General features: G+C 37.9%; 2 protein-coding genes across 3 annotated transcripts in view; both read right to left on the bottom strand.

The window, feature by feature from the left end:
* Nucleotides 1-14186, bottom strand: part of LOC309401894 (uncharacterized protein) — a 395822-nt gene that overhangs the window by 172573 nt on the left and 209063 nt on the right. The window lies entirely within an intron of this gene.
* Nucleotides 335-12630, bottom strand: DCAKD (dephospho-CoA kinase domain containing). Of its 2 annotated transcripts, none has more exons than XM_081931868.1 (5): nt 12509-12630; nt 11031-11148; nt 9380-9583; nt 5274-5361; nt 335-2424 (listed from the first exon to the last, which is right to left on the bottom strand). In XM_081931868.1, exons 2-5 carry the CDS (start codon nt 11140-11142, stop codon nt 2142-2144), a joined length of 687 nt encoding a protein of 228 aa, XP_081787994.1. In that variant the 5' UTR covers nt 11143-11148; nt 12509-12630; the 3' UTR covers nt 335-2141. The 2 variants fall into 2 exon arrangements, with proteins under 2 accessions (XP_081787994.1, XP_081787993.1); XM_081931867.1 differs by lacking the exon at nt 12509-12630 and adding an exon at nt 11815-11936.

Consider the following 14186-nt stretch of genomic DNA (forward strand, 5'->3'; position numbering starts at 1 on the left):
TACACCAACACATTCTCCCTAGCTTAGTTTTGAGTCCTATGAGCTGCACTGTTAAAACCTCACATTTCTTGGCTCTAAAAGAGAATCCAGTTACCTTACAATTTCACATTTGTGGATGCAGCCACGAAACGCCACTTGTATCAAAGATGAATAACTGGAGTGCATAAGAAAATAAGCCAAAATTTATAAATGAATTTACCACATTTAACTTTTCCAAGAATATGAATGAAGCATTTCTCTATACTAATATCTACTTTCACAGAACCATACACTTCTGAAATAAAATAAAGTGACTGTACTTGAATTTATTGAATATATTGCCTGCAAGCTATGATTAACTTCTTCCCATTGACATTGAGTCTTTATTGATTAGCCCTTGGGCCATATCAAAGCGCAAAGTTCCAGAAACAAATTATTACTAACATTTGATAAAAGCAATTTAAAATGGAATTGGAATAAAATACAGTCTAAAATTAAATTGGAATAGAAAACAATAGTTTAAGATATACATAAAATATGATAAAATTATATTTCGGTGTCACCCCTGCAATCTACCCCAATCAGTTCCAAATATGCAGATCTCAACCGAACCATTTTGTTTAAGTACTGTGCTGCGTTAAATGTTATTTTCCACTTCTGGCCATACATAAAGTAAGTTGTTTTGCTATGGAGATTCCAATGGGTCATTCGTTTACAGACCAAGGTACCTGTCTCTTATATAAGCAACAATCAAATAAGATGTGAGCTTCTTGATATGTGGATATTGCTTATAGTTATAGAACAAGGACCTTCTAATGTTCAAACTAGAATGCAGAACTAGGTTTGTCAGGAACTGAACCTCATTTCAACTTTATTTTCCTACACAATTTCTATACATTTCGATTAGACTATTACAAAATAATGAATGTATTAATATGGCCTATAATTTATTTATATATCAGCAACAGTAGCAACTTTACATGAACAACAATCTTATATTAAGATTGTAATGTAACTGGGCAATGATCTGATTGCAAGCAGTTATTGGTAATCACAGTTAGTTTCTTCATCAAATGTGTCAGTACAAGAGTATCTTGGGTATGTTTCAGTTACAATTTTATATTAGTTTATTAGAATATAAACTACAGAAATTCAAAGAAAAATTAGAATAACGGAGAAAAAATGGGAGGAGAGGGAAAGAGGAAAAAAGGATAAGAAAAAGAAAAGAATTGACTTCCAACTGTTTTTGGTGCAGTAGAATAAGATAATAACATACAACCTTAAGAGTATCTTGGGCATGTTCCCAAGGCGCTCTAACTATAAAATTATAGGAGTATGTTTCACCTGAATTTGTGTTTCAAAAGTGGACTCTGCAGTGTTTCTCTGCATCTCCATAATACTTACAGAAATCTTGTGACTGTCTCAAAACCTTTGCAGACATGCGAAGTAGTCAAGATTCCCTGATTATAGGAAACTTTAAAATATTACATTACCAATACATTACAGCATTATATTACATTCCCTCATACTCATCTTAGACTGATAGATATAATGTTAAATAAAAGAACTATATTTCAAGATAAGCTGGTTATGTAACATTGAGTTCAATTAGTCATTTTAATAAAAAGACATTGCACAATATGAAGCAGCATAATGTCTTACTGAAAAGCTACAGATTTGATTCCTTATTTCCTTGTAGGAAGTGTTACGTTTACTTCTCACCCACTCCTTTGGAAGTAATAATGGATGTTGATTTACATGAGGACCCAGATTGTTGGGGCAATATGCTGACTCCATAAACTGCTTAGAGAGGGCTGTAAAGCTCTGTGAAGCGGTATATAAGTCTAAGTGCTATTACTAGCCACAAAAGTAAATGTTTCAAAGAGATAATTATTAGCAGATCTCATGCAATGATAAGTTTTTTTTTAAATGTAGTTATTCTCATGCCAAAAACTAATATAACAGCCCTTTAATTGTTTGCTTATTAAATTAATGTAATGTTTCCCAATCACCACCACTAACCCAGCAGTCCACTTACTAAAACAAGTCCCCACTAAAATCTCTTCTTGTCCTATAATAAATCTTTTGTGCATAAATGCAATGGAATCTAAATTAAAAGTCTAGTTTTCCTCTCCCCTCTTTGTTCATGAAAGAACAGCCTATTACACAAGCTGCTGCATTAGAAAGTACATGAGGCCTCCCACTCCCACTGTTGTTCCTATAGCCAATAAGCGCACCATAAGGTACTCCAAGGAGTTCTCCAACTCTGTGTGTAATTTAAGGACCTGCTTCTTGGTGGTCTCAGCATCTCCTGAGTTATCAATGACATGGTCAGCCAACTTGACCTTCTGAGCAAGAGGCATCTGGGCAAAAATGCGTGCTTCTGCCTCTGTCTGAGTCAGCCCATTCCTGTGCATCAAGCGAGACAGCTGGACTTGTGGGTCACTAATAGAAGAGAAGAAAACAAAGCCAATTAAAATCAAATGTTCTCCAAATTGTACCTATAATATTCATCTAGACCAGGATCACTGAGAGAAGAAAAGCTTCCATCTTGTTTCGCCTTTCTCACTGCATGCAAGATAGATAGCAATAGCACTTAGACTTATATACTGCTTCATAGTGCTTTTTATAGCCCTCTCTAAGTGGTTTACAGAGTCATCATATTGCCCCCAACAATCTGGGTCCCCATTTTACCTACCTCAGAAGGACGGAAGGCTGAGTCAACCTTGAGCCGGTGAGATTTGAACTGCCGAACTGCAGCTAGCAGTTAGCTGAAGTACTGTAACCACCTCATCTCCAATTTTATTAGTGCACAGGAAACAACAACCCTGATAAAGTTTTTCACTGTTAACGGTAGTAGTAGTGAAAACTTTTAAATATGACCCTCCCTTTGTACTGTTCCCAACAGTTTTCTGATCAGCAGAAAAAATGAACCATTATTCCTTGGGCTCAAGCTGCCAGTGATCTTCCAAGGGTTTCCAATATACTTTATGTATGTATACATAAGTATACATATATGCTTCATCATGACCAAAACGTATTTCACACATCTCCCAAAAGTACAATGTGGTTGGCTTGATTTTGCTGGCATGTTGCATTAACTTACCCAATATGCTTTGTTAACAAAGCATGATTTACAACTTAGCCCTTCATACAAACTCAGTCACACAAGAAATATATAAGACAGGTTTCTTTGACAGATGAAATCTCCTTTATGAAGGCTTCCACTGAATTCTCTGGTACGAAAGAAATTAATTGTGTTCCTTACCCCACCCTCTTTTCCAGAAAGAATCTCATACTTTTATTCTCCCTCACCCCCCCATGAACATTCTGCAGTAGCAAAAGATATTAAGCACTGCAGTCAGGAGCACTGAGGGGCAGAGAAAGAGAAATTGCTAATAGTGGAACGGCAGCAGTGTGTATAACAAACATAACAGGATGAAAGAATTAAGATGTTACCTCCAACACCCATCTCAAGTCTCAAATGTCTTATAATGCACATAAAAGCTGGAATATGTAAGTACAAAGCAACGACTAAGAGAATGCACAACTCATAAAGCAGGATGTTTCAGTTACTTGGTCCTACTCCACTTCAACACACCATTCTCTTGAGGTTTGAACCTTCAGAAAGCTCAGCCTATCCATGAGATGATGGACTGGAAAATGAGATATGCTGCCTCTCTGCAAACTAAGTTAAAATAATTTTGTCAACAAATTTCCCTGTGCATCTGCCTTACATTTTGATACATAGCAGTAATAGTAATTGGAGGAACAGGAATACAAATTCCTTCCTGACCAGCTACAGAAATACACAAAATGAACCAAGTGGCTACTGGACAGGGACGTGCGGTCAGGGGAGGCAGGGGAGGCAGAGCCTCACCTCTCATCATGAAATAATATATAATATATAATATATATTTCCTCCCATCCCTTTTACACGGCTCCCGCTAAGCTCCGGTAAGGAGAAGAGCCTTTGGGGAATGAAGAGGAAAAGGAGGGAGGAGGAGGAGGAGGTGTGCACTTGGGGCGGTGCCAGCTGGGCAACCGGCGGAGGCAGGAGGGTTCTGGGAAGCGCCAATAACCTTCCTGCCTCCGCTGTACTTTGTGCGCTCCTCGCGACTGCAATAGACGTCCAGATGTGGCAGGGGCTGTGGGGCTGAAAGCCCAAACCCTATTAGCCACAAAAGCCGCTTCTGGACGTACATTGCAGTCGAGAGGAGTGCATGAAGTCCAGCAGAGGCGGGAAGGTTCTCGTCATTCCCCAGTCCCTTTCGTGGCTTCGTCAGTCCGGGAGCGCCGACAACATTTCTGTCTCCGCTGGACTTCATCTTGATGACATCGCCGCAGCTGCCGGGCACGGACAGACAGAGGTAGCCAGAGGGGCGCCGAGGCAGTCCGGCGTGACAGAGGATCAGGTTGCCTGATCCTCCATCGCTCGCTCGCTCTTTCGTCTGCCCGGACCGCCTCGGCGCCGCTCTGGAGGTCCAGCCGCGCCCAGCAGCTGCGGCAACGTCATCAAGACGAAGTGGCTTGGAGGCGAAGTGCTTTTCAGTGCTTTTCTGTGTGTCTGGCGTTTAGGTAGATAGCCGGATGTCCTAAACGCCAGATGCACAGAAAAGCACTAAAAAGCAGCTGCTGTTGGGGACTGCGGAGCGCGAGCCGGCGGAGCGTGCTCAGGAAGGAGGGGAATGGGATCACGTGTGCTGGAGGCTGAGGCAGCCTCAGCCTCCAGCACACGTGGTCCCATTCCCCGCCTTCCTGATGACGTCACCAGCCTCACCAGCCATAAACCTCACCGCACGTCACTGCTACTGGAATATATACAGGTAAATGCATTATGAATAACTGCACAATCAAAAGGCAGTATGCATCTAGTATGCTACTTTGAAAGACCCTGCCTTTGTAAATAGACTGAGATTCTAATGCCAGATCTGAAAGCCATATAGATGAAGCTTGTCATTCAGAAAACTACTGAAATGCAGAGAATCGGATGAAGAGAGCTCAGGCCACATAGCTTTATTGTAACAGCTGCAGTTTCGTGGAAGGACCACAAATCACTCTACTCCATTTCAATGGCCCTTCAACTCCTAAGGACAATTCCATGACCCGTAGCCTTTTCAACTCTACCCTGAGTTAAATATTCTTTTAATAGTTACATGATAATGCCCTTTATTCCCACTTCCATTTGAAGAAAACAATACATTACATAGCCCATTCTCTGACTTTCATTCCATCTAAATTGTTAGTACTGAAAGTATTCTCCAGTACTCTCCTTACCAGAGTACTCTCCTTACCAATACACAACAACTGTGTGCTTCATGAATCTGGTCAGCATTTTGCTCTCAAAGAGGAGCGGGATATCCAAAATCACGTATCGATAGCCTGGAAATAAATAAAATAAAATAAATCCTTTATTAGAAACATTTTTTCAATAGCAGTAAACTTTTTGGGTATGATGCCGCAAATACATACAAGTAGTCCTGAGTTATGACCATTCATTCAGCATTACAGCATTGTTAAATGACAACCGGTCTGTCAACTTTTAGCCATTGCAGCTTCCTTGTGGTCATATGATCGCAATTCAGGTGCTTGGCAATGGCTCACAATTACGAGTGTCCCATGGACACATGATTGCCCTTTCCCTGCATGCCTTCCACCAGCAAAGTCAATGACTGCCCATACTCTATAGCTCCTTGTTCCCTCCCATCCACCTGTATTCCACAGTGCTCTTCGGTCTGCCTGCCTGGACATAGTTTAAGTGCCTGGTCCCCACATTGTGGTCACATGTGGCCGTCATTGAACAATCTGCACAGTCCTCATTATGTACAGATCAGGAAGCCAGATAATGGCCAGAAGATGAAGAAGCAGACTGGCTCCAGGATGGCAAAGGAGTGTAACAAGGTTTTGTTACATCTCTTTATCTATTCAACCTACCTGATGAACGTAAATATACGGAAGATGGATTAGAAAAAGATAAGCATGGTTTTAAAACTGGAGAAAGCAGGGTCAATAATCTGCACTATATGGATCACACTAACCTGATAGCCAAAAACGCAAAAGATCTACAAGCTGTAGTAATAAAAGTCAAGGAGCACAGTAAAAAAAAAATGAAACTATAATTAAATATAAAAAAGACCAAGCGAATGACGACGAGCGGAATATCCAGCTGTAGAAATGTCAATAAAAAAGGAAACTGGTGGATAGCTTCTGCCTAGCAGTGTTAGCCATCAGCAACATAAAAATAAGTAGTCAAGGAATACACTGCAGACCAGCATCTGACAAATCGATCATGAAGATTTCAGAATTGTTATTCAAATGCTGCAATCTTTGTCTATATTTACAGAGATCAGAATCATGCAAGCCATAACATTTTCTTTGACATTCTATGGAAACAAATGTTGAAGAATCGGGTTAGGAAGAATATTGATCGTTTTGAACTTTAGCATAGGGGGGAAATCCTGAGAATACTGTGGACAGCCAAGAAATCAAATAAATGGATCATTGAACAAATCAACCCATAATTTTTGGGAAAGTATCTAAAAAAGAGAGATGTGCTGAAGAGTGCTGAAGTACACGAAGTACATGTGCTGAAGAGACATAAAGAATCCTGTCGGATTGGGATCTCTTCTTTCCCTCCTTATTCAATAGAAGGAAAGTGGGAGGCAATGTAGAACTAGGTAGAAGAAAACACGCTGCTGCAGACACAGAACTAGAATTCTCCAAGTGCTTTTGAAATCAAGACAGCGGGATTGTCTGTGATTCACATTCACATTTGCTTGATATTTCATTGCACTATAAATCTGTTAAACAGAGGTTCTGCTAAGCCAACTTTTCACTGAACATCTTGCAGTAGTTCTTTCCTCATTGTTTACTCTCCAAACTTCACCACTGTTATTTCTCACCTTAATAGAATATGGCAGGTGTGGTTGACTTGGACTTTGTCTTGTTTTTCCGGGCTACTGATTAAGCCACTAGTACATCTGACAGTGTAGACTATAGCATAGTTCCTCATTAGCTGTCACTGTTGTATTTCAAAGTCTTTTAATATGGTGCACACATAAAGTGCCTTTATGTTATATTTCAGATACCTAAATAAAACTATTATAGTCTCATGCTAATCTGCTTTAGCTATACAGGCAACATTCCCTTATCTGTAATCATTGTGCACATTTTAACAGAGTCCACTGCTGCCTTTTAAGTCCTTCTCAAACAAATGACTCTTTCCCTACCCTCAAATCTGTACCCCAAAAGGTTTTGGGGTTCATCATTGTTCCCAGTTACTGGTATATTTAATACAAGCAACTTTATTTGCTGATGTTTCCAAGTGGCCTTTCTGTTTCCTAGAAAGCATTGTTGATGGCTATAGATATGGGGAGTTAGGCCTATTTGTTTCTTCCCTTAGGAAACCCTTCATAAAATACCATGCACTCTGATTATTACAGATTTGAATAAGGAGGCCCAAATTATTCTACTCCGAATAATTTTCATAATTTTTACTTGGTTAAAAAAAATGGGAGAATGGGAGTGTTGAAGATGGTCATTTGTTTCCTCCTTTCTCACACATTTATTTTTTATAATTTTGTAGGGCTTAGAAATTGAAAATCATAGCCTCGCTATTTCTCTATTTCCCTATCTGCCCTTAATAAGCACCAGGTCCCTTTTTTGTACAAAGACCCCAAAGCAGCTGTTGATAATATTGGTAAGATAAGATAGTTTTTATTGTCATTTTTTTACTGCGAGCATACTGGATCACATTAAAAATGAAATTGTGTTGCCTGCTCTCAAAAGAAAGCATATACATATCTACCCATAACACACATATATCCGTGCTATATACCTATACATACTACACACATACATACATACATACATACATACATACATACATACATACATACGTATGTATATATATATATTAATCACTGTCCATTTTGAATACATTGTGGAAAGAGGAAACTTGACAGTTCACAAGGTTGATGCTATATGGAACAAAACCGTGACTGAATTTAGATGAATACCACAAATCCTCTTTCCAGAAAGTAACGAGGAAAACCGGTCAGGAAGTAGATGTGTAGCATCCCAAGCAATACTGTGAATCTTGCTCAAGCTTTGCTTATATGCTATGTTCTCTGCCAATTAACTGCCAATAATCTTTTCTGCCATCCTCACCATGCTCTTCCTGTCAGTAATAATGCCAAACCAGGCTGTAATGCAGTATGACAAGATGGTCTTGATCGTCCCTCTATAGAAAGTGGTAAGGACAGGGGAAGGAACATGTACTTTTCTCACGTGACGTAGAAAATGCAGGCACTGCTGTGCCCGTTTCACCAGTGTCTCACTGTTGAGCAACCCAGCTAACCTACTCGTTAGCTGCACACTCCAGAAATTTAATGCTGCTAACCACCTCTACAGGTGAATCATTGATACACAGTTTGTGGCTGTGCCTGCCTTTATGTTTAAGACAAGGCTGTTTTATTACACCAGTTCACCAAACCCTCTACCTCCTTGCAGTAAGCACCCTCATAGTCATCCTGAATAAGGCCCATCTGCATACTTCACAATATGGTTGGTGGCAAACGTTGCAAAACAGTCATGGGTCAACAGGGTGAACAACAGCAGACTTAGGACACAACCCTGAGGAGAACCTGTGCTCAGGAAAGTGATGTTAGAAATATTACTCCCAACTCGTACATACTGGGCCTATCAAGAATCTAGTTGCACAAAAGAGTATTAAAGCCTTAAAAGCCCAGTTTGTCTACTAGATACTGAGGAATGATTGTATTAAATGCCTAACTGAAATTGACCAACAGCATTCACACATACGTATTTCTATTTTTTCCTCTAAGTGCGCCAAGCTCAGATGGAGAACAGAAGAAATAGCATCCTCTGTAGAGCGATTTGGACCCGACTGGATTAGACTAGTTTGGTGGATATAGTTGTCACTGTTATCACAAAGTAAATGGAAAAATATAAAGACACTGCAGAAATCCCAACTGTCAAGCCATTATTTTATCTTATCAAATTCAAAGAGTGCTTTTAGAAGAGCATCAGGAGAATTGGGGTACTGGATAAATGTCTGAGCATTTCAGGAAGCATGACATTATATGCACAATGCTGCCTAAAGATTCTTTTGTGTATGCTCTTTAAAACCACATTAAGGGACTAAAAATGCAAAGGGAAAATATAAAGAACAGAGAATCCTCAAGATGTAAGCAGTAAAAAGGGTGATTGCAAACAATATGTCCCAAAGGGAGCCAGCAAAGTTGACTTTACAGCCCTTTCTTCCCTTGTCATAGAATAATATAATGGACACATGGTCAACAGAGATACTATCATTTTTGTCAGCAGGAGGGGTGCCCCAAGGATTCTACAAAATAATATCAACTCTCCAGCTGCTTACCCAAGACAAAGTATTTCAAGATCTCTTTTAACATCTTCTTCTGGATCTCAGGATGAGTGATGGAGTTTAGCAGTTGACGTTTTTCTGGTTGGGAAAAAATTATATTTCCTAAAGCTTCACGGTTGATCTCACCACTCTCCAAAAGAATTTCTGGACCGAAGGAATGCACAATACGCCGATATGCCTGGAAGTATGGCTGGACCACTGTGGAAAGAAAATATTATAGCAGGAAGAGCCATTAAATATTCCTTAAAGAGTCAGTATTCAGTTGGTCCACATATTTTGCAAAGACTGCCAGCTGGCAAGAAGAGAGGCAAGGAAAAAAACCTTTACTTATTAATCCAATTTTTAGTCGCTTATCTCCTGAACCCTTCACCTCTACAAGCAGTTTTCCATCATAAATTTTCTCCTCTTCTCAGGGTCAGTACCATGTAGGTGGGTGTGTGAGAGAGAAAGAAAGAGGAATATAGGTATAGAGAAAGAGAGGGAGGGACATATAGCCACATACATGGTTAGAAAATCTTCAGATGGAATTTAGTACAAAGGCAAAAGTATACCCACTAGCTCCACAGATCTGATGAACACCAGACACTGTTAGAAGAGAGAAATGTGATGTGTACATTAGTTTCAAGACATGTGAAATGTCATATTTAAAAGCAAGAAGTATGGAATCATTCCCAATAATAAGGTGACCAACCGTCCTCCTTTAGGGAGGACAGTCCTTCTTTTGTAAGTTCTGTCCTCCCTCAAAAAGTGTCCTCCTACATGTCCTCCTTTTTAATATTTGAAGGCTAATCTGTTGCGCGTTATGTGACGTATTTTATTAAACAGTTTTTAATGGTGTTTTTTTTACTTCATCGCAAGTATATTGAACAGATATTGAATCTTGTGTTGAATTTTTATCTAACGAAATGCTAGACATTAAAATAGGCGACAATTGTCTCTTTGAAGAAATTAGAAGACTGAATGTATATTTAAATTCTGAAAAATTAATACAATGGGAAAATCAACATGTTGAAATTGATAAAAGATGGGTGGATATTTTCAGCCATTTCAAAAATGAACATATTCCATGTGAACATTTATTTATACTTGTTCAATTTACGTTGTGCTGCCCTGGAACTAATGCAGCAGTTGAAAGAGTTTTTTTCAATTGCCAATGATTTTTCGACAAGTGAGAAATCGAGATTGAATGTTGATACTCTAGCTGCAGCACTTGCTGTAAAATTCAATATGAAGGATATTTCTTGTTCAGATATTTACAATATATTGTTAGAAGATGATACATTGACAAAAAATATTAATTCAGTGGAAAAGTACTCATTTAAATAATAATTAACAGGCATGTAAGCATAATTACAATATAAAATGTTGCAAATGTTTTATTATGCATATATCATATTTTAGTGTATTATTGTTGCAATGAATAACGATATATTTTTTCCAATTTATTTGTCCTCCTTTTCATTGTAAAAAAGTTGGTCACCTTAGCATTTTGGACAATAGAACATGTTTTGTCCTCCTTTTCATTGTAAAAAAGTTGGTCACCTTACCAATAATGTCTCCATTTGGAATTCTATAGGATTTCTACATAGTGGTTCTCTTGCAAATCACACTCATCTGCAAATAAAGAACTTTGTAGGAAACTCACCTTGCCGAGCTATAACATCAGCATCAATGACAGCACAACCCAGTTCCTGCAACAGAGCTACTACTGTACTTTTTCCTGATGCAATGCCACCTGTCAATCCCACCAAAAACATTTTGTCCTGAAAAAGAAAGAAAATACTAAACCTGACATACAGGTTTTTAAAAATGAAACCAAATATGAGTTTAGAGATACTGTATATTCATTGTCATTCTTATCTAACTTGGCAATTACTCTTCTGTCTTACATTTAAATGCACACCCAGCACAAAAAGCACTTTTATAGGCCTTAATTCCAGCTATTAAAAAAACCTTTAAACTATTGCCCCCAAACTGCTTTGGAACTTTTAAATCCATGCATGAAATATAGTTTCATTCTCTTATCTTCTTTAGGGGCATCCTTGTCCCTTAAATTTACTTGGCATCCAAAGAACTGTCTCATGATAAGCATCTCAAAATTCCTATCTCTCTTCTTTTTTCCTTTTTTGAACTACATAGTCCACTGCTTGTAAACTTTATTAATTTGCATTAAAAAGAAAATATTTTTTTCTTTTGTCAAATTCCACACATCACAGAAGCAATGGGATGCCACCCATCTATAATCAAATGAGCATTCACAATTTAGAAAAATAGTTTATTCTTCAAGCTGTTAACTGCCTTGTAATAGAAATTACATTCATTTAACACACACACCCCATAACATTGCTAGTTGCTTTCTCCCCCTCCCCCCCCCCCAAAAAAGCAAACAATTTGTTTTGGAATTTCTAAATCAGATCAGGGATAAATACCATTTGTCTTCTTCAATACCAGTAAGAATTGCAAATATTATTGTTTCCAAATCATTATTGCATCTATTAAGCATGGAAAGTAAATTTGAAGTCCTTCAAGCTAGGTTATAAAACAATTTTCAAGTAGAGTACTCCAAACAGTTTCTGAAAGCACTACTCAAAATATTTTAATAAGATCCCCACTTAGGGAACTTAATATTTCAAATTTAAGTATTACTATGAATATTATCTTTCATTTCAAGGTTTGGATTTATTAAATAAATCACTTCTAACCCATCCACCCACAGGGTGATACATCTTAGCGAACCTATCTGATTTTTCTCCTGGGAATTAAATAGAAAAGATGACCCGGAAGAAGATAATGCAAATTATTCTCATATTGTCTCCTACAATACAAATGTGTGCAGGTTTCAGTATCTTTATTCCGATCCATTTACTGCCGTTGTTCAGTTACATTAACAGCGCAACTTTCCTTAAATATAATAAAGGTACAAAGGTACACGTAATTCTATGACAGTTCGTACCATTTGCACCTTAATTTCTACAAAAAGAAGGGGCGGGCTGGGGTTTAAAATCACTACACCAATCTGTCATCCCTTCCATATAAACGAAAAATTAAGAGACTGACTACTACGATTGTTCAAGGAGAGAAGCGGCTCTGCCTATGTTCACAATAATCCTGCCCATGCCTCACCAGTATCTGCAATAGGGGGGGAAACTTATTCTCCCATGCAAGAGAATAAAGAATATTGTATCACGGCTTCCAGTTCTCGTCCGATGATCTGAATTCTTTCAAGCACTTCCCCTATTTCGAAAGATTGCTACGGATTACTTCTTGGGCTTCAGGTACATTTCACTTTTCTCATTCCTTATTGGCTGAAAAAAATCACGCTGGGGATTCCATCCAATCCTTACTACCCAAACTGAACTTGACTATTCCAGCGTGAAGCCAAGAAAACAAAAGAAGCGAAGAACGGCCGGTTATACGGAGGTTGATATATTCTTTCTAAAGTCAAAATTGTGTTGTGTTGTGTTGTGTTGTGTTAAGAACCGAATTTCTTACTGAGTCAATTCCTCGTCAAATAGTAATCGTTGATATATTCCTGGTCTTCCCAATTAGATTGGCCAATTCTTTAAGTAATTATAGGGGGAAAATAGGGATAGAGAATTTGTCCAGCTGTCTTTTAATATTTTCGGAATTCCTAACCTGCATGGTCAATGCATCTCAAAGGACTTGTTGGAAAAGGCTTTCCTTGAGGTCCAATTGAATGATTTCAGATAGGATGGTTCTGAAGAAGAGTCCAGTACAAAATTTGTCTTGTTATTTGACACAGTAAAGTCTATTCAGGGGGAAAGATGCCTTTGGCAATTGACTTGAAACTAAAAAACAAAAGCAAAGCCAATGTTTTCTCATGAGTTGAAAATATTGTTTGATTTTTAACTTTGAGTGGAATGACAATGGCTTAAATCCCTGCTATTAAACTCATAGTGACTTTTGATTAGCCAATCTTATGGGACTACTGAGATGATAACATTTGCGAGGGCAACCATGCATAATTCCCTAAGCTCTATGAAGAAAGCTAGTTACAAAAACATAATTAATTTATTGGTATATTGGATTTAAAAATAGATGAGAGGTCTGGAAAACTTTTGAAAGCCTTGGAGAATTTCAGTCAGTCTGATGATATATAGCACTGAATTAAAAATAGGTCAAAGATGTTATACAATGTGATGTAAGTCACAATTATAGATTCATAATTGATATTTTGTTTTTATTTGCCAAATTACATATAACATAAAAGTGATTTCAGAAAGGGCATATTTAAGGTAACTTAAAAAATTAAGAATTAAGGGTTTTTCTACAAAATGAATAGGCAGTTGTTCCCATCTACAGGTAATTTTTCTTTAGAGTCAAGTTTGGCTCCTGATACTATCCATCTATACAGGTTCTTGCAAGGATACAGAAGTAGTTTCCATTTCCTACTTCCAGGATAATGTTTGGCCTTCCTAGGTCTCCCATCTAAATGTTAAACGAAATCAATCCTATTTATGGTAGCTTCAGAAAAAAGATCAGCTTGTCAATTAGTGCCACCTGTTGAGGTAAAATGTTCATGTATCTAGAAATAAATCCATTGTGAACCTTCCTTCTGAATACATGTTTAAGATTGCACTATTAGAATGAATCAGATTTATAAACTATATAAAGATATGCACTCATTTTAACAAATCTTGACTGATTGATTCAGGAAAAATAATTATATACAATTCCCTATACTAGTTTCCTCAAATTATATCTTCTAGATGCATTGGTTACAATTTCTTTGTGCAATCTTTTTCTGATAAACACATGAACTGGGAATTATAGAAATTGT

Source organism: Natrix helvetica, assembly GCF_964273705.1.
Source record: "Natrix helvetica genome assembly, chromosome: Z".
Taxonomy (NCBI): domain Eukaryota; kingdom Metazoa; phylum Chordata; class Lepidosauria; order Squamata; family Natricidae; genus Natrix; species Natrix helvetica.

Coding starts and splice junctions, on each gene's coding strand:
- DCAKD (XM_081931867.1), bottom strand. Junction 5,362..9,379: donor CTTGAAATACTTTGTCTTGG/GTAAGCAGCTGG, acceptor ATTTATTTCCAG/GCTATCGATACGTGATTTTG. Junction 2,425..5,273: donor CACACAGTTGTTGTGTATTG/GTAAGGAGAGTA, acceptor CTCTTCTATTAG/TGACCCACAAGTCCAGCTGT.